At 37.9% G+C, this 21,441-nt stretch overlaps 1 protein-coding gene across 1 annotated transcript in view; it reads left to right on the forward strand.

The window, feature by feature from the left end:
- Positions 1–18,358, forward strand: part of LOC131062810 (putative lipase ROG1) — a 62,289-nt gene extending 43,931 nt beyond the window's left edge. Inside the window, exons 5-10 of the mRNA XM_057996556.2 lie at positions 1,544–1,707; positions 1,846–1,901; positions 2,042–2,094; positions 2,185–2,308; positions 16,306–16,403; positions 17,834–18,358. Coding sequence (XP_057852539.1) covers positions 1,544–1,707; positions 1,846–1,901; positions 2,042–2,094; positions 2,185–2,308; positions 16,306–16,403; positions 17,834–17,905 — 567 coding nt within the window. The 3' untranslated portion in view covers positions 17,906–18,358. The remainder of the gene's footprint in view (positions 1–1,543; positions 1,708–1,845; positions 1,902–2,041; positions 2,095–2,184; positions 2,309–16,305; positions 16,404–17,833) is intronic.
- Positions 18,359–21,441: the final 3,083 nt, after the last annotated feature.

Consider the following 21,441-nt stretch of genomic DNA (forward strand, 5'->3'; position numbering starts at 1 on the left):
TTCCTCTTTGACCTAGGTCTGTGATATAATGAATGCCTGTATTAAAATCCTCCTGTGTTCCTGTTGTAAACCCTTTGGAAACAAAAAATTAAAATCTTAAATGTTGTACCTTGCCTTTGCACATTACACAAAAACTAAAGAATTGATCCCCTATAGAAAAAAAAATTAAGGATCATTTGTCAACATGGATGACCATTTGTTGAATTGAGAAATTGAAAAGCTTACTTAGAAAATCAAAGAAAGTTGCTTGCCCTAAAAGAATCCTTAACCCTCTAAAAAATTGCTTAACTTCTTTGGTAAATCATGACTATCTACAAGGATGTTTAAGTCTTTAACATTATGACTTCAGAATTTAGATATAAACCACCAGTCTGCAACATCCACAGCTTAAGAGATGCATGCTAAATTGAGTTCTGCAAATTTTTTTGGTTGTCTAGAGATGATTAGTGTGACAGATCTGGGAGATTCCATTCTTAATCATTATCTCCCTGTGTGCAAACTGCTACCTTTATAGCCAATCCTTGATGTTTCGTTTCTTCTCTTGCACATGAATGCGGGTTATCCTTCTATGGGCGAGTTTAACTACAATGTCTGAGACCATTGATCTATTTGCAACTCATTCAGACACCATTCTTATACATGGCTCTCTGATGCATAGTTTGCCAACTCTGCGAGTACTCTCGAAGTTGCCAAGTACTCTCTAATTTTTTTGCTAGATGAGTTTTCACAAGTTTAACTCGTGTTTTTATAGACGCAAAAAAACATGGGTAAAAATGTCGACATAGGTAAAACACTGGTTAAAATGCATTTTGCACACGTTTTTGCTATAAACCATACATTTTCTCTTTCTAGAGGTCAATTTTTAATTTAATACATTTTGTAATTGAATTTTACAAAAAAAAAATGTTTCTTTAAGAGATTTTAATTTCTAGTACTTTCTAAGTTGCCGAGTCTTAAATTTTGGGCTTGCTGAGTACTCTCCGAGTCTGAGTCTGCAAACTATGCTCTGACGTATTCTGTTCCATATCTTTACTGTACTATTCTTTTATATATAAATGGTGTTCCTTTCCAAATCCTCATTATCAAGACTCATAAAATGTTGCAGGGATGTATTTTGCTTACCATTGCAATCTCATTGGTCACCTTGTTTGTCGTTCTTGTTACATTATCATTGATTGTTCCTTTCAATAGTAACTTTTTATTTGTCTTTTACTTCAATTTGTTGCCTTTTTTCACATTATAACTAGTGACCTAGTTTTCAGACCCGGTCATCAAAACTAATTAATGGAATATAATAATTGGATGATTGGAAATGATGTATCACAGGCAGTTGTGGTGCATAACTCAATTGTTATTATTATTGATGCTGTCTTTGAATCTGCATTCATGCTTTATTGGTAATCCTCACTAATGTTTTTCATCACATTTGTGTGTTCTTTTTCTCAGTATGATTTTTATTTGGAATCTTTGGCCAGGGCTGCAGCTTCTGGAAGTCTATGTTTTGCTCTTTGGTTCTAAAGTTATCTTTGTTTTTAAAGTGCAGCTTCCGTTACTTTGTGGTATTCGTGTTTTGGAAAATGCTGCAACTTACAGCGCACACTGGTTTGTTGGAAGAACTGGCAAACATCTTTTTCTTAGAGATAATGATGATGGAAAACTTCCACTTTTGCGTCGAATGGTGACTGATTATGGTGACCTACGTTTCATGTGCGTATTTTTGGAATTCTCTTTGTTCAGATTATTGTCAATGCTAGATGCAGAGTACATACTTAAAAGTAAATTCCTGTCATGGTTTCTTGCATTTCCTAATGAAAGAATACTTGACATAAATTTTCATCCGTTCAGGTCTGCTTTGCGTTCATTCAAAAGGCGTGTTGCCTATGCAAATGTGAGGTATGACCGTATCCTTCATTTTGAAGATGTTCTTCAAAAATTCTGTTGGCTTATGGGAAATTATTTAGTCCTTAAGTTAATAAACTCATCTAAGAATTTGTACATGAAAATTCTTAATCATCTTTTCAATCCTTAACTTCAAATAAAGATATGGTGGGCTGGCGGACTTCTTCAATTCGACGCCAAAGTGAATTGCCCGAGGTAAAGATTTGTGTTATTATGAACTTAGGATCAATCAATCATGTATCGTAGTTATTTTGACATGGGTAGATTGCATTATATCAATTTCAGCTGCGCAAGGTTCCTATAAATGAGAAGTATCGACACATCATTAATGTAGAGAATGGGGATTGTGCTAAGAATACTCCAAGAGTATCTGCACGAAAAGATGATCATGTCACAGATGCAATTGAAGGTATGTGATTTCTTTTTCCCTGTTTTTCTTGAGATTTTTTTTACAGCATAATCTACGAATGAAGAGGACTTAATATTTGTTTGAGCATAATACACTTTTTCATTATAATGCACACATCAAATGCAAGAGATGGCTAAACAAGATGTGGATAGAGGTCTAGCTCAATTATAATAATTGGAAGCGCAACCAAATAATCTTGTATTGTTTAGTTTTCAAGCAATTATAGTTTTTGTGTATATGCCGAAAAGATGGCCTCCCAATAGTGATAAGGGTCAAGCCCTTCAATTACTAGAGGACCTACCACCATCTATCACTTCTCCCTTAAAGGCACACAATAAAGTGATATTAGCTAATGACCATATTTAACACTAGCAAAAGCCATATAACTCATCCTTGAAACCCCTAACATTGGATTCCAAGTGGGGACCCAATTTTTATTGGCCTTATAAGGGTTCACAATGGACTAACAATGTAAAACACAAGTTGGAGCTACCCAAGTCAACAAAGCAACATCTAGTTTCTTATGTCCCTAGCTTGGATAAGGCTAATGAACTTAGAGATTCATCCTAGACAGTGTAATTGGAGCTAGATGATGAAGGAAGAGTCATTTTGGATCTAGAGTTCAGACCCCAAACAATCACAAAGTACCTCATCTAGTGGAAGCATTGGTTGATCAAAGATGCCATGTGGGAAGATGAAGGTTTTGTGTATAAGAATCTCTAGCTCATTAGCATTGAGGACAATGCTTCTTTGAAGAGGGGGGAATGCTATGCCCTTAATCCTATAGTGTTAATAAGGTTACAAGTAATTGGCATTTGGCTACCTTAACTCTTAATTAAGTCACTTAGATATTTAGGTTGTCCTAGGTGTTATAATTAAGTATCTAAGATGGCCTGGGTGGCATCCAAGGCATAAGTAGGGTATATATAGGAGCTTGAGGTTAGTTTATTATTGTTATATTGCAAATTAAGTTCTTGGAGATTTTTGAAGGTTTTTCCCTAGAGATGGCTATTATTCTCAAGTAATGTAAAGTATTTGCATCATATTTACTTCTGTTGTGTAACTTGTTTCATTACACTTAGTTTGAGGATTGGAAAGAAAAAGGGAGAACAAGGTTTCAAAAACAGATTAACCATAGAAAATGAATAGAAGTAGGATAAGTATTTTTATTTGCAAGTCACAACACGACAAGTGGAAGACAGTCTTGGCTGAATGAGATTACTGAATGTTTCATCATGTTGTTGCCTCTATGTCTTCCCAAAAGATATATCATTTAGAAAATAAATGTGGAATACATTAGCAAGGATTCAAAATATGAAATAAATAAGAGATAGTGACAAAGGCAAAGAGTTAGTTAGGGATTTAAGGTTCATTTGAAATGAGATGAAGAATAGAGTCAAAAACATAAATAAACTTTTTTTTCTTTTTGTAATACACAAAAAAAAATTCTTCTAGGTTTTAGTCAAAGAGATTGCAGTGAAGCATGGCAATGGACAACGGAGAAGTTTAAAGGGTTTGGCAGAAATGAGAAAAGGAAGAATAGGATGCAGATGGCTAAAAAGTAACAATGTTGGTAGAGATAAGAAATTGTGTCATAAGAAGATAATTGCATGTTGGCAGATATGAAGCAAAGGGTTTAGAACAATAATTGAGACATTTCCTGGAGAACACTGATAAGGAGAAAATTCCTATATGGTAGGATAGTAGGACTTACACCTACACTCTTTTATTGAAGTCGGAGGATATTACAAACCAAAACCAACTTATCATTATGAGAACTGCTTGAATAGCTAAATAATAAACGAGAATTCGAGGGAAAAAACACTCCATTGCTATGACAGAACTGGTTGAATAGTTAAATAAGAATTCTAGGAAAAATAACTTTTCATTACCATGACAATTGTCATGTTGGATTATTCAAAGACATCTCCAGTGATGCTGCCAAGCTTATTTTCATGGCTTGCTATAATGTTTTCTTATGTTTTATTATCTGCTGTACTCCGGAACACTGTCATGATGTTTGTTGTATCCTAAAGATCATTAATCTCTCTTCATTAGATGTCACATACACTTTCCCAATGGCATGAAAGATCATCAAATGATTGTCATCAGGTTTTGCACACACTTTTGCGGTGGCATGAGACAATTTCAGCAGATTGGACATGGAGCCATTCAAAGTGCGCACAATGCAACAAACTTCTTTTGGTATTTATAATCAGCTTTGTTAGGGTTCTAGACACATCTAGACACTCGTAATATGTGGTGCCGTCAAGTGCTGACAGTGTTGCAACTTGTTGTGACCATTTCACACATCGCCCCATTTAAAATGGGGACCCCCTCTTTTTGCTCGTTTTTGCTTGCCTTTCGCTTTGCTTTTTAGGGTTTTGGTAGTTCGTCAGTTGTTTGGATTTAGGGTCAAGCCTTAGGGTTTCCGTTACTATCTTTTCAGGCCAGAGTCCAGTCAGTCTTGAGAGCTTTTTAAGCTTCCTTTTGTAGGATGCAATTTTGAATGGAATGAATTCGCCAGAATGGTCTATTTTCAATTGGAATTTTGAGTGCAGAGTCTTAATTTGTCTAAGTGTTGATGATGAAAATGTGAATTTTATTCAATTGACTAATTTTGACCCAAATTTTGAGTTTTTTGATTTCTGATCCTGGGCATGGGGAATGATTTGTTTTTGCCTTATGAAGTGATTAAACTTGTGAAATCATGATATTTTGGCCTGTAGGAGTAAAATCGCTCCTGTCCCTCAGTGAAGGACCAGAGCTCGTTTTCAAAAATCTTACTATCTCTGCAGGATCAAGATGATTTTTCGAATGGAAGTAGTAGAGAAAGGCGTGATCTTTCCGTTGAATATAAATTGAAGAATTTCACGAACACAGAAATGCCTCAGGAAGCAAAATCGCTCCTGTCCCTCAGTGAAGGACCGGAGCTTAAAATCAAACATCACCTCATCCTTGCAGGATTTTAACAACTTGACGGTTTGAAGAGGTCAAAGGAGATACATTTCATCAATTGAATATAATTTGGAAACGCGAACAAGAGGAAAAATGAACCAAAATGTAAAATCGCTCCTGTCCCTCAGTCAGGGACCAGGGCGAACACAGTGATAGCTCCCGTCCCTCTCCCAGGGACCAGAGCGAAATTCTTCATAAGGCATATTTTAGGCAAAGATCAAGCAAGTTTTAAGTTTGAAGGCAAGAAAGGAGGTGAATTGAACCCGTTGAAGACAAATTGAAGATTACAAAACATCAACAAGGGACCCAAATGCCCAAGTTCGCTCCTGTCCCTCAGTCAGGGACCAGAGCGATCTTTGCCTTAGACGAATTTCTTGCCAAGTTTGAATGATTTCCAAGCCAAAAGTGAGTGAAACGGAGCACTACAAGACCATTGAAGATAATTTTTGAAGTTAGCAAAGTGAGATGAAGCCTACAAGAGCAAGATCGCTCCTGTCCCTCAGTCAGGGACCAGGGCGATATGATGGTTATATTGCCTTTCCTCCAAGTTCAAGACACTCCAAGACGAAGTACAAGGTGGTGAGGACGTTTCAAGGCATCTCAATGAAGAACGAAGTATCCAAAGTCGCCAATGTTGAAGGAATTACACCAAGACACCCAGTTTGCTCCTGTCCCTCAGTCAGGGACCAGAGCGAAATTTTCATAAAGACCTAGATTTTGAAAGTTTAACAAGTATTAAGCGACCAAGAAGGATCAAAGGACTTCATTTTATACAATGAAAGCAGTGGCAAATTGATGAAAGCAAGCATGAGCCCAGGACATTGAAGTTCGCTCCTGTCCCTCAGTCAGGGACCAGAGCGATATTTACCATATTGGCCAAATCTCTCAAAAATCACGTTAAGTCAAGGTTGTGCGAGGTGGTAAAAGGTCTAAGGTGTCTTAAGAAGATGATATACAAAGGTTTCAAACGTCAAATGACTATCAATTGAGCCAAGGAAGCTATATCGCTCCTGTCCTTCAGGCAAGGACCAGAGCGATTTTCATTAAATCCTTCATTTTCCTTCAAAATCAAGACAAGGCAAGGATAGGCAAGATCAAAAAACATCATTTAGGAAGCGATGAATGAAGAACAAAGGTTGAAAGATGACAAATGTTGGCTAAAGCACTAAGATCGCTCCTGTCCCTCATCAAGGAACCAGGGCGATAATCCTCCAAACATCTATATGCCTTGTAGAAGTCAAGCGAAACAAGCATGGAATGGAGAAACTATGTCATTGCTTGCCATATAAAGAGGATGGGTGATTAAAGAAGCGAGATCAAGGAGAGAAACACCAGGATCGCTCCTGTCCCTCACCAAGGGACCAGGGCGATATTTGCTAAAACACTTGTTATCCTTCGAAGATCATGTCAAAACAAAGTTGCAAAGGGTTTAAAACGCCGTTTGAAAGGTAATGAACGAGGAGTTAAAATCAAGAACGAAGAATTTCAAGTAAGAACATAGGGATCGCTCCTGTCCCTCTCCAAGGGACCAGAGCGATATCACCTCAAGAGGCACTCATCAGCAAAGACAAGTCACCCAAGTTCGAAATTCATAGCAAAAATGCCAGTTTCAACGTAAGGATGGAGACTTTGAACGTCAAAAAGCAAGAATCAAGACCAAGTTGATAGATCGCTCCTGTCCCTCAGTCAGGGACCAGGGCGATGAGGTTTGTATTTTTTCATCTTCAAATTTTGGCGCCAAAGCAAACATTTTTTTGAATTTATTTTAAATGCTAAATTCGATAAATTAAAAAATTCAATTAAAATAGCATTTAAAATTTGCGCAAGATATTAATTAATTATTTTTGCCTTGTAAAAAAAATAAAATCTAATTTGTTAAATTAAAAAACAAAGGCATTTAATAATTAATTATTAATTAATTAAAAATCAAATGGAGCGCTTGGATTGAAAGGTCGGCCTTATTATTTATTTAAAAATCATTTTAATTACCTTATTTTTACCAAGTCGGCCTCAAGGTAATTGTGGTGTGAGCGCTTATAAAGGGTGGTGAAGATTTTCATTTTCACATTATCACTTTATCATCCACATTCAAGTGCGATTTGGAGTATCCAAAGGTGGTGCAAAATTATCATTCAAGAGGAGGTGCGAGTGGTGTTCAAGGTGCGAATTTCATCAAAGGCGTGAACATCATCTAAGGAGTGCGAACGTGAAGTTTGAATTAAGGCGAAAGACATTGAAGAATACGTCAAAGACTCCAAGGGTGGCGAAGTTGATAAGAAGGACGTTTGTTTGAAGATCACGTTGAAACCTTCTAACGTTAATTTTGCCTAGGCGAATTCCATTTGTTTTGCGTTCTAGAGTTAGCTCTCAAGTGAGGTATGGCGATATGGTTTTATTGTTTTAATTTTGAATTGTTGATCGTCATAGCTCAAGTTTTGAGTTTTGAAGTTTTGAATTCCAGTTGCTTAATCGTTATTTAGGAAATGATAACTCAAGGACTTATCATGAAGTTTCCTAATATTAATCTAACCTATGTTATGCATTGCAATATCTAGTTACTTATTATGAAATATTGTGTAGGTATGGCGACCCCTAAGGCGGGAGCATCCACCAGTCGTCCAACTCTCATGAAGGAAGATCAAAAGACCGAAGAAGTGGAGACCAAGATCGTGTCGAAGTGGAGCAACATTGGAGATACTAACTTGGGCAACTTCAGCACGAAGAAGTTTCGAGATGTCCCTTACATTGGCAAGCCATCACCTGTCGCCTGGAGGATAATTGAAAGTGGCATCATTAAGGCGGCCGGCTTCCCTCCAGCAGTACAGTGTCATGAGTTGATGATCGAGTGTGCTTGTCATTATGATCCTCAATCCAGAACGATCGTGTCCAAGGAAGGAAACACTTTAGCTTATCTTTCAGAGGAAGCTATAAGTGAAGCTTTCCATCTTCCAGAGCACAGAGATATGATTTACAAGAGCATAGAAGGAGCCAGGTCAATGTATGAAGATGATCCAGATGCTTGCCTAAGCATCATTAACAAGAACTGGTTACTCAAGAGTCGTCCTCGCCTGAGCAAGGTACCGAACACACCACACAGGATTGATTTCCAAGAGGAGTACAGAGATTTGATTACAATGCTCAACCGAGTCACAGGAGCCCCTCAAGCTTTTTACTTTGAAAAGTGGATGTTCTACTTCATCCAGGTGATAGTTCAGGGCAAAGGAACAATTCATTGGGCTAGAATGATTAGCCATTGCTTGGACGTACAGTTGAGGAGACTCAAAGCTACCAAGTCCTTCCACATGAGTTCATACGTCATCTATGCCTTGATCAGGAGCTTCGAGTACGTAGGACTACCTCACAGAGGAGTGATTGGAAGAGGACCCGGCGAGGTCAGAGTTTGTGATTCCTATGTTCACTTGCATCATCCGCCAGGAAGCAACTACAAGTTAGTTAATGATACCTTCACTATGAACATCACAAGGACGTTGCAAGGCGGGATTCACAACAGATTATCTCAGGATGCACAGGAACTAGTAAAGAGGTACGGTGCTTGGTTTATCCAATTTCCGAAGTTTACTTATATCAGAGTTCATGGATGTCCTTTACCTCCATACATGTTGCCGAGATATCCGACAGACAGAATTGTGTTACTTGAGGTAACAAGACAGTTGGCAGCTTATGCGAAGGCATTCAAACACAGACATGGAAATGGAGTTCCGGTACCTATCATTTTGGGCAATTCAGTTGAGGTATGTCCTAATGCTTTAGCCATGGATGACGCAGAGAAGGAGTTAGCTTTGTATTCTTTTTCATTCTTTGCTTTGAGGGAGAGTTTTGATCCACATGGATATATAGAGGAGACAGTCGGTAGGAAATTTAAGCATGAGTTTCAGATTGAAGATTTTATGATGAGTCTCTTGGATGATCTTGAAGTAAAAAGAAAGATGCATTCTAGATTGCCATTGGATTTCATCAAGAAATGCAAGATTTACAGAGTGGCCGACCAAGCACAGGACAGTGGCAGACATCTCCAGTCATCCTATGATCGAGAAAGCAAATCAGTAAGGTTAGATTGGAATGAGCCCGAGGTCGTGGATCTAGATGCTTTGATGGCTCCGGTCTTGTCTTGTACTCGCAGATGGGTTGATGTGCAGCATCAGAAGTTGAGAGAGCAAGGCATAGCTATGACTTTCACTTTGGAAGAGAAACCAGCCGAAGGTGGAGCTAGTGTAAGCGAAGGTAATCCTAATCCCAGAAATGCAAATGAAGGCAACCTTCGAAGTGCAAGTGAAGGCAATCTCCATCCAAGAGGCTCGAAGAGGAAAGAAAGACCTGGAAAGAGAGAATCTTCCAAGAAGAAACAAGAGGCCAGCCGAGATCGTTCATCCGGTACTTCTTCTAGACCAGAGAAGAGGACACTTCAAGTGGAAGAATCCATGGAGTCGATGGTTCAGAATGATAAAGAAGGACAGGTACCTCAAGGGTCGCCAAGTGGATCTCTCCAAGGTTGTGAGTTACATGAAGACAAGAACAATGACGAGGTAACATCTCCTCATAGAGAAGAAGAAATATTGCATAAGGAAATACAGGTCAAAGAGACAAGATCAGCCATCCCAGATTGGTTGAAGGAAAGATTAACGAAGGTGATTGTGATCGAGGACGAAGGCAATGTGATTGATTTAGAGAGCCTTGTTGGACATTCCCAGGAAGTGACAGAGAGGAGAAAGGCTACCAAGATGTCCAAGATGATTAGAGATGAGACTGGATCCAGAAAATTACAGATAGCTACACCGGCGGTGGACAAGTATGAAGGGGAGATTCTAGCAGAGGAATATGATGTAGAGACATTTGAGCTAGGTCCATCCACAGCCGAGCAGACACTAGATGATGCCACAGATTCCTTTGAGGCATTGAAAGACAAGCTTAGGGAAGAAATGGAGAAGAGTAGAAAGCTCGAGAGGGAGGTCGGTGCATGGAGAACATATTTCAGCCATCTCAATCAGCCTTTGGGACGTCAGGATCCAGCAAGATCACCTATACAGGCACTTCCCCTTCAATCAATTGGTGAGGTAGAGAGATTCAGGAGTATGGTCCAGCGTATGAGTGCTTGGATGGATAAATCTCATACAGTTGCCGTAGAATTTGCAACAAGGATGATGAAGACTATTCATAGGGCTATTCAGGTTCTTGAGATCATCCACAATTTGATGATAACGGTAGCCGCTTTTGCTCATACCAAGGATGTTATCATTCCTGTCTTGAAGGTAATTAGACAAACATCGAGGAAGGTCTTAGCGCAGGAAAAGATTATGGATGGAGGACCTCACAGTTTACTTCAGTGGTCAACCTTACTCCAGATGAAGGAAGTTCTCTTTGAGGACATCAGTACTAGATGCAGTCATGTTGAGGAGGTGATCAACCCGATCCAGGATAGAGTATTTGAGGTACTTCGTACCATTCTTGGTAGGAGGATCGAAGTTGAGACAGATGTGGATTTGCAAGAATTGGAAGATAGAATCAAGGTTATCTTTTGCAAGGACGTCAATATCACAGATGAGCAACAGGACCAGATGTTTGCTACCATGCTCCTGATCGAAAAGACTAAGGAACTTGAACTTACATGGGACGCAGCTCTTCTAGATGCATTTGATCAGGTCATCCACTTGGAAGAAAGAATGAAGAATCTTCCCGAGATTCCAATTGCTGAGATCGAGGGAATCATATCAAGATTCATTGCATATGCTAAAAATGAGCATTGGAAAGGAAATAAGATTCTAGATGAGAGGTTGTTATAGATGACATGGCACCTTAATTGTCATTGGTCTATGTCTCCTAGATTTTCGTGCCAAATTTATAATTGGCTATGCATTTAATGTTGTGCAATAAAAGGAGGCTATTTGTAACAAACCCTAATTAGGGTTTAGGTGTCATGATCTTGACCGTTGATCTGCTTTCAATCTGGACCATTCATTGTAATTGAGGATGCTATTTATACCCTCATTTTCATTTCATTTGTAAGAGAGATAGTTAAGAGATTAGAGAGAAAGTTTGATGTATTAGAGAGATTAGAGTTAGAAGCAATTTTACTTTTGTAGCAAGATTGAGTTTGAGGAAAGGAATTCAAACAATTGTTGTACATGATGACTTTGAAATCAATGAAATATTGAAGTTATGGTGTTTTGTTGCAACTTTCTTAGTTATCTTCATGGTTGTTCAATTCATTTGAATCATGCTCAATCAAAGTAGTGTGTTAATTTGAAGGACATAGTGTGAGACTTGATCTTTGGTAGGATTCGTAATCCAAACCACTAGCTTCTTGCTGATTGTAGGAACGCCTTGCGTGGTCGACTGGAGATATTTGAATCACTTAACCTTCAATCATTATTGTATCTTGGATATGTACCTTCGTGGTAGTGTCTTTGATCTTTGATGCGTTGAAAATCATTTGTTACCTTAGAAGATCGCATCAATTTCAATTGAGTTGTTATTTTATGGCGAAATTGAAGTTGGTAGAATCTTGCCAAGTCTTGTCCACATGAAGTCATTCTTAGGGTTAGATTAGATTAGACCTCTTGCAAACCCTATCCTTTTGTTATTTTTGAAAAGCTTCTTTAGTTTAGTAAGACTTTCGGAGTGTAAGGCCCCTTGAGAACACAGCAAATCACATCATACCGCTGGAGCTTATCCACACGTAGAGACCCTACTAACCAGAACATTGGAGTCATCCTAACTGATCCTTCATGCGAATCTTCAGCAGTTAGAGACTCTATTCAAGAGAGGATAAGATGCCTTTAGGTATTTTATTCTGTGTATGATGGTGTACAAAATACACGTCAACACAACCACCATCTCAGAAAGGGGCAGGGACTTCCATATGACTCAATGTATCTCTCATTTGCATCTTCTTTGGTCAATGCTTATCTCTGATTTATTATTAATATTACTTCCACACACATAACACATCTAGATTCTTATAATATTAGTGTTATCCCCTGATATTTCTTGGGATCCTTTATAAGACAATCCTGACAGTACTGTTAAGCATGCAAAAATAGGCTATCATAAGAATGCCAACTGATACTTGGTATTCTATTGTAATACACGTGAAACTATATTTATAGCCAATGATTGCTAGATGAGCTATCTTGAATAAATTTTTTCCCAACAACACTTAAAGGTGCAGCAATAGATTGTTAAATGGAAAGTTTGCTTTGAAAAATGTGTTTTATATTTTATTCAAGGAACATTGATACCTAGCAGACAGTCTCAACATCTCTAGAGAAACAATCACCAAGATTGGCTTTAACAAACATGGCCAAATTATGCTCAAAATACCTCTTCTCACCTGAGCAGTGGAGAATTAATCTCATGAAAGGTCACCTTACATCTTGTCTTCTGCATGAAATCTACCATGAACAACTGAATTGTTTTCCAAATAGTATTGCAACTATCTGTGATCATCTAGGTAAAGGTTTCTTGGGGAGAGATCTTCATCAAGAAATGGGGGAAATGCAGTTCATTTCAGCATGTAACCATGACTCTATAGTCTTGGCACGCCTAGACTTTTAGAGGACATGACTTTTTGACTCCTCTTTGCCACTTATACTATATAGATAAATCTGTTATGACTTACGCCAAACCCTGTGTTTTCTTGATTTGATCGCCAGACCTTGGTGAAGTACTAGCCACCCCAGGATTTAATTTTCTGTGAAAGCTCTAGAATTTGAAACAATTTGGTGCTGCCATTTCCATTCACTTTGAGGCTACAGCCCCCATCAATTATTCAGTCATGGAGAAATAGCATAGGCATAATCACTTGGTCATAAAAATCTTTCCAATAAGGGCCTCAACCTTGAATAGACAACTTGCACCAATTTTGCAAAATTGTTGATATGTTGGTTTGTCTCTCTTAGTTATCTTTTGTGCTTGATTTAAATTCCATCTTGCCATTGTTGCAACTCTTAATTCAAAAGATTCTCTGATCATGGTAACCCTTTTCTTGCCGAGGAAATAAATGTCCATATAGGCCTCACAGCTATATTCCAAGCATAATGTGGCTCCACATATTGGCAGGTAACATGGTTAAAATGCCTTGCCAGATGGCCTGAATTAGCTTAAATGGGCTTGACCCTGATAGGTAAAAAGTTTTGCAATTATTATTAAATCACATTAGCTGAACCTTGCTTGAGACTTATTGGAGGTTTGAATCCAGTTCAAACTAAAATTTGACCAAGAGCCTCACTATCCGCTCCTCTAACTACTCATTTCCATGCTTAAGCTTCCCTCAAGCTCTTATGTTGGAGATTCCAATAGCCTCTTGAATCATTGGGAGTGTGCAAGCAATGTTCCATGGAGTTTCTGGACGGAGGGACAAAGGGCCTAAGTTTGGGGACGGTGGAGGGGTGGGCGGAGGGGGGCGGTGGTGGCACAAATACATATAGTATTTGGAAAATTAGTTATAAAAAGATGTGTAAGGAATAAGTATAAGAATTGTAAATGAAACATGCAGATATTTACAACCAAGGGATATGTATTATGTAGATTTTTATGATTATGATTCATCATTGGCCTCTTACTTGCTTAGATTTATAGTTTCATGGGGGTTTGGGGGCAACACCAAAACAAGGTTGAGGGTAGCACCCCTTGCGGGAGTCAGGGGCTGAGAGAGAGAGATGTAGAGAGATAGGTCTAGATTTGGGGGGAGAGAGAAGAGAGTGAGATAGAGAGAGGGGATAGAGGAAGAGTGATAGGGAGAGAGATAGGTCTAGAGTTCACGGGAGATAAAGGGAGTGAGATAGAGAGTGAGAGCATGCTGATAGGAGCTTGCTGATTACTGAAATTTGACTAAGTCTGAAAATTTATAAATCTTCTAGAACCGAAAATCTGCATTATAACTTCTAGAGATCTGAAACCACTCTCAAACATCTTGCCAATATATACATGAAATATCTTGCATGTTATATTTCATGTATATATTCTGATGAAGAGAATGAGACTGACTTGAAGACAAGGATTCCATTTTCACCATTTTTTTTAAAATTGCTTTTTTCTCACGCCCCAGGACAAGTTACTTCTAGCCATACCCGAGACACTGGGCGTCCCTGAGACGCTCGAGGGATGCCTGGGCATGCCAAAGACATCTGGATGCCCCCAATGTCTCTGGACGTCCCAGTGGCGGTGGGGGGATGGCCGGGGACGCTCCATCCTCATCCCCACATCTCGGAGATGTCCCCGTCCTAGAAACGCTAGGGTTTGGGGGGGGGGGGAAACGTGTCCCCGTGGTTCACTGTGTTCAAGTGTCCCATGGTACTGATGGAATTTCTTTCATCCCTCCTTCCTCCCCAAATATATATCTTTTGAGCTCCATCTCAAGTATTTCATAAGTTGCATGAGGCAAAAATTAAAAAAACTAGTACATGTGCCCTATTGCTAAATTGTTTGCAATTTCACTTTTCCAAAGAGTAAGACTATTTCAATGATTCAATTTTTTTTCCAGATCTAGACAACAGTAGAGGTCTGAAAACCAAAGATAGTTAAGGGAGACATTTTTCCTGCTTTTAATAAGCTTCCACATTTGGTCTAGCCAACTTGAAGATTCAACTTGAGCAATAAGAAAAACCTATATTTTTTTTTCCCACTATTTATAGTTGAGTTTGTTTAGGTTTTAAAGTTGAATCATTGGAAAGATCCTTGAACAGAAAATTCTTTCACATGCCCTTTCACAATAGCTGCGTCTAACAAATAGGCAAGGGTGTGTGCAAACACATGCATACATGGCACTAGAAGTAGAATGGGGATTTTAATGTTGATTGGAAATGCATAGATGATGAGGGTGGAGCCAACTTTATTTGATTCCAATGCTAGGGATTATTTATTTCCTCTTGTTTTGGCATGTCGGCGAATGATAATTTCAAATGTTATTTGCAAGATTTTTTCAGGTTATTGAGTCTTTCTTTCTTCTTGTTGCACAATGTGGATATTTTAAGAGGAGAAGATTTCCTTGCAAGATCCTTTCAGATTATTGAACATTCTGAATTTCAATAATTGTATTAGGAAACCTACTATCCTGCTGTAGTTGGGAATTTTATAGATGTTTTCTCTTGTTCCATATATACTTTAATTAAAATGTTGATGTTAATCTGTCTCATAAAAGTTAATTGTCGATTGGTGTATTAAGTAATTGCATTTCAAAGTGCATTCATGAACATTTATTCTGATAAGATAGGAAGAAGTTCATTTAATGGTTACTGGTAGTGGTACTGGTGATAAAATAGGTTAGTGGGACTGATAGGATATTCCATTACAATATAATGAAAAGTGTATGAAGACTCTGAGCTGGAAAAGCATCTAAAGAATTTAAATAAAGAAAGCATAAGTAGAGGTAAATCAAAGTGGGTAAACCATAGCCATGATATACAATGATAAATAGCCTTGATATGTGAGGATTCCTCAAAGGAAACAAGCAGCAGATGCAGATGAAAGCTGGAGATTAGCCTGGAAATTTGCATTATCACATGTCCAATGTATTAGCATTTGGAGAGGAAGAATCATTGACACCATCCTCCTCGACCACAACTCGTAATATGACACCCAAGTTTGACAAGCCTCAGGGGGGTAGACAGAAACAGGTAATCTGCTGTCCCAGACTGCAGGCAAAGAGAATTAAAAGGTCCTCCGATACTGAATAGAACTGCTATATCCTAAGACAAGTTTGTAGGGATAGACTAGGTGGATACAATAGATGCTTGACATTCCAAGTTGCAAGGACAAAGTGAAAGAGTGTAATCAACATGGTAATCACTATTCATTTGTGGACATGCTCAATCCGGCAGATCCTTTGTAGAGTGTTGTGTAAAACTAAATCTTAGATTTTGTTTTTGACTGCATTGGAAAGAAATTGAAATTTTGAATTCTTCCAGCCCTAATTCACCATGCCTACAAAGCCATGTATGCTAATAGTATTTTGCATTGTTGCATTTCCTTTTCTTTTGACAAACTGTAATTATATTTGCCTAAATGGATTCTTTTGATTGCAGAGGAAATGATTGCATGTCTTACTCAAGTACCATGGGAAAGAGTTGATGTATCTTTCTACAGAAGCAGGCAACGGTTCCTTGCTCACAGTACAATTCAGGTGAGTGCACAAAAAAATGTGTCAATGAGAAATTTTAAGGATCTCTTAACAATTTAGATCATCAAAATGGAAAATGGAAACCGACAATCTTTTAGGAGCCTACTTTACAAAATGTCATCTACAAACCAAATTTTGTGGAGCTTAAAAATGATATACATATATGTAACATTACCAAAGATAAGATGGGGTCCACAGTATGCTTGCAACTTCACTGTTCAACTAGCATATAAGTCCATTACCAGGCAAGAGCAGCACAACATCACAAGCTAAATCTGGAGGAAAACAAAGCATGGCAAATATCCGTATCAGTTGCTTTATAACACGTAATTATATCTTGTTATGAAACTTCATGTCTTGGATGCATTGTCTAATACTACATTACCCAAATTATGTGTACTTGAGTGGTGGATTCTGATTTAGGTGCATTCCCTCCTGTGGAAAATATGCTAAATTATGGTTTGGGCATGCTCCTAAAGCTAGGATTTGGTTGTAGCATATTTGGAATATCTATTACCTTGGAATATCAATCCAGAGGAAAGGTGGACTCAACGAGTGAATCATGCAATTCTGATTTACCTTTTTAAATTGCATGTTTATCTATTATTTAAGCTTGATGACAAAGATGAGACAATAGATATTCTGTTAGGCAATGACATACTTTCTAAAAAACATGTAGCATGTTATGAGCTAGGCCTTATTATTAGGTATCTCAAATAATTTTTGGTGCTTTTCAGATATTGCATGGGAAAGGATACTTGAGAGTTGAATATAATTTTTTTGGCTCCTGTTGTAGATATCAAACTTGTAAATAGGATTTATCTTTGTGAAATTTTTTGGTTACAATTCAGAAAAATAATTATAACTAAAATAATTGTTTTAGGTTCCTGTCTTAAGCATCCTTTAAAATGAATTATCATTAATGTGTTCTATATGTTCAAATCAAAGATTAATGCTGCGCTTTCTTGCTTCAGTGTAACCACTGCCAAATCCAGTCCTTGGGATGGCAGAAGATAAAGGCTAAAGTCTTTGGTTGTGCATCCTTTATAAGGGTCAAAATTGTACTAATGGCTTCTAGTTTGACTTCATTTATTGAGTTCGCTGAAAGCATCTCAGTTCATAAAAACACTTATTTGAGTTGGTTGAAACTTGAAAATAATGATCTTAATTATAATCTCATAATTTGGATTATGCTCTTCAATTTGCCTGTTAAACGTTTTAGTGTTAAATAATGCCTCTTATATCCTAAATTATTTATCCTGCTAAGTCCCACATCTGCACCAATAGCACTGTTCGGTAAAATGTAGATAGCATTTCCTTTTCTTTAATTGTAATACATTATTTTTTTTGGTTTAGGGCTGGTCAAATCAATTGTCCTTTACAGATACCACTTGCTAATCTTTTTTGGCTATTTTGGGGATTTGTTGGTCCAGGTAAAATGGTACTGGATGCAATCAGAAGGTGCTCATGTAATATGTCATATGATCGATAATTTTGTCATCTAATTTTTCCAGGGGCGTAAAGGTTTTCTATCTCATAGAACCTTTAAAATTTTTCTCTTTCCTTCCAAGATCAGATGAATTTACCTACCATTTTATGAAGACCGTTAACTACTTATGGGAATCTTCTACTTGTCGAAGAAGGAAATGTGTAGCATTGAAGAGAACAGCTGGTGCCTTTACTTTGTTATAAGCCACATCTTTTGTGGCTTGTATTTTGTCCTCATTTGGTTGATTTGATCTCGTTCCTTCATTTCTTGGTATAGCTCTCCTTAATGTTGAAAATCAACCGGTTCTTGGTGCCGTGGCAACAGCCTCACAACTGTAATCTATTGCATCTGCAGAATTAATTTTATCATCGATCATGTGTATTTTTGACTTTTCCAAACAATTCTACATTTAGATGTGAAGATAAAATAATGAATTTTAAAATGAAAATCTGCATTAATTTCCTTCCAATTATGTAATTTCATATCTTATACGTGATCAATTATTTCTCACATTTTGTTTTTGGCAAACAAACACAGCACATGTCAAATTACTAACAGTATTAAGACCGTGAGTCTCTGGTAGACTTGTAGAGTTGTGTCTTGAGTTGCAGCAGTGATTTTTACTGCCTCAACTTGGCTGACTCAGAAGCATTTAATTTAATCTTTTTTGTCATCAATGATAGTGCATATTTATTGTCCTTACGTATATATAGGTAACAAGCAAGAATTGGCAGATCATTGTTAAATGATTAGCTTCATTTGGATTAAAATGTAAGTGCCGGTACTTAAAACGTTTAATTGTCTTTAAAATCTTTCCAATTTCAGCTGAGAGTGCTCCAAAAGAAACCTTAGACAAATGAGGATATGTATTGCAAATTCAGTGATATTGAAGATTCTATTTGCCCAGATCAAATTTTCTATCAAACTGCAATTTCAGATATTTTCAATTAAATTTATGTTAAATGCTTAACAGTTTGATGCTGAAAGTAAGAACATAGGTTGATGCATATTTGTCAAATCCGGAATTTTGGTGCTGGTTACATTTGCCTGATTTGGTGGAGACTTTAAATCCCTACAACAATTTACTAAATTTTAAAAAACAAATTGGGGGCCATTTATGCCTACTATTTGGACTTCGAATCCCCAAGTGCTTGATAAATCAAAATACTGAATTAGGACGATACAATATTAAAAATATTATACAATATAAAAGTGAGGAGAGAAATTGTCGTGATAGGGCTCAAGGAATTGTAAAATTGTGCTATTGTGAAAAACTTTGGCCATCATGCTAGCATTAAAGAGGTGGAGTGGTATACCTGATCCTTGATTTATTATAGCTTGTCTTTTGATGGACGTTTCTTCATAGTAAATTCATAGGGTTTTTTTTTTTTTTTTTGGTGGGGTGGGGGGATTCATAGTTTTTTAGTCATATTGGGTTTTCTAAGGTTTTGTGCAATTTTAATGTTGGTCTAAATTGTGCTATTCAAAGTTTGTTTGTACCAATTTGACATGTTTCATTTTGCTTTGTTTTGCTCCAAAGGTTATGCATTTGACTTTAACCACCCTTTTCTAACAATTTGAGAAATTTAGCTTTGTCTAGCTAGGCGCCTAGGTTGGCGGTTGTGCGTGACCCTGTGACTGGTAAGGGGTTTCATGCAACAGTTTCTGCGATAGATTTAGGGTTGTAACTTTTCTTGAAGGTTCATATGAGCCCTCCAAGCTTTTGCCCATGGTTGTCGTCGTTGGGGCTTATTTCTATGAGACTTGGTTGGTGGATACTCCTATTACTTTGCTTGAAGTTGCTCTTGGTTGCCCTCAGCTTCCCACTAAGGTTGTGAGACTTGTTCTTTTGTTGGTTCTAGTGGGGGTGTGTTTATTGTCGTCCCTGGTTCTAGTGATCTACCTATGTTGGTCAGTGTTTGGTTGGCTTACGTAGTTTTGCCCAAGCTACCAGGTCTGGTCTTGTTCTCTGCCAACATGTGATCCAACCTCTCTTCTATGCCAAACCATCTCTCGTGGATGTTTGTGGTGCAGAGGTTGCTAAAAATGAGGATTTCTACTTGCATAGAGGTTTGGTGTGTTTCTCCAACCTTTGGACTTCTCTTTTTGATTTGCATACTTGGGTCTTGGCTTCTTGGAAGCCCATGGTGGTTGGTACAATTGAACTCTATCCCTATGCTGCATTGCGTCTTTTTCATCTTCGAAGGATTAAAATTGGTATGCAATCAATATTAGGCTTGGGGAAACATTTTCTCTCAATCAAGGCTTGGTCTCCTTCCTTTAATTGCCACTCCAAGCCATTATGTGTGCTTGGTTTGTATCAAACTTCAGAATCTTCCCCTCTAGTTTTGGGAGGATTTTGGTTGATATTGACATCTCCTAACCCCTTCATGGTGATGTAGTTTTGATGGTAGGAGAGAGGCCTTAGATGCAACCATTGGATTATGGCCTCCCCTTTAGATGCCATCACAACTTCGTTACTAGTCACAACTCTAAATTGCACTCTTTCACATTGGAAAGGTTTTGCCTCTTGGTGGAAGAATGAAACTGAAGATCATTTGATCGTTGAGGTTTTTCCCTCTTCAAAGGATAACTCTTCATTGAACTTTGATGTGTGTCTTGATGCTGACATGGCCTCGACATGCCCTACTACTCTTGTTGTGTTTCCTCTTGGTTAGTGTTTAAAAGCTCCAACTATAGGTACTCTTGTTACATGCATGATTCTTGCTGTTTCAGTTGTTTCTTCTTTGATCCAGTCTTCTCCTATGGTTGAGACTATCTTTCGATTGGATCTATTGTCCCTCGTACGATGGTTGTTGATTCCCCAGTGGGGGAATCATTGCTTATTTCCCATGATAATGGGGTCCAATAGGATAGTATCACTTGTATTGTGGTTTGTAGGAGGAAAGGTTCTTCTCCTCTTTCTATTTCATGTGTTACGAAAGAGAAGTCTCTAGTTTAGGGTTGAGAGCCTTGTTTCTCATTAGTTCTTTGCTACAATCAAAAGCTTTCTAGTTTCTAGTTCGTTGTTTCTCCCAATCTCACGGCTTGTGGGATTCATCTTATTTGCCTCAATGGCTGAACTATAATGGGTCTGGGCCCTTATCGTGCTTATCTAATCAAAACAGTTTGAGATTTTAAATGGGTCCCCTAGGAGTGAAAGAATGCAAAAATCTGTATGAAGTTTTAAGTCCAGGTTGTTTTTGGGGTTTGCCTCAATGTATTGTGTTTATCAACCTTTTGAAGTTTAAGGGTTTCCCATACCCTCATGTCTTCACTATCACCTTAGACTCCTTGATCTTGACAACCTTTTGAGTATTTGCTAAATTTTTTTTTGTGTTTTAACATGCCAAACTTTTGGATCCCTCCATCCCTACAAAGCTTGTCACCCTTGGCATATCTTCCCCTAAATTCAACACCTTGCCTTTTACCACTAAGTCCCTCATCCAAGTTTTGGATTTGCCCCATTATTGATACCTTCATTTAATAAGCTTTATCTTGATGCATCATGATGATATTATATTGATGCCATGTTGATGTCATGTTGATGCT

The sequence above is a fragment of the Cryptomeria japonica genome, chromosome 9 (assembly GCF_030272615.1).
Source record: "Cryptomeria japonica chromosome 9, Sugi_1.0, whole genome shotgun sequence".
Classification (NCBI taxonomy): Eukaryota; Viridiplantae; Streptophyta; class Pinopsida; order Cupressales; family Cupressaceae; genus Cryptomeria; species Cryptomeria japonica.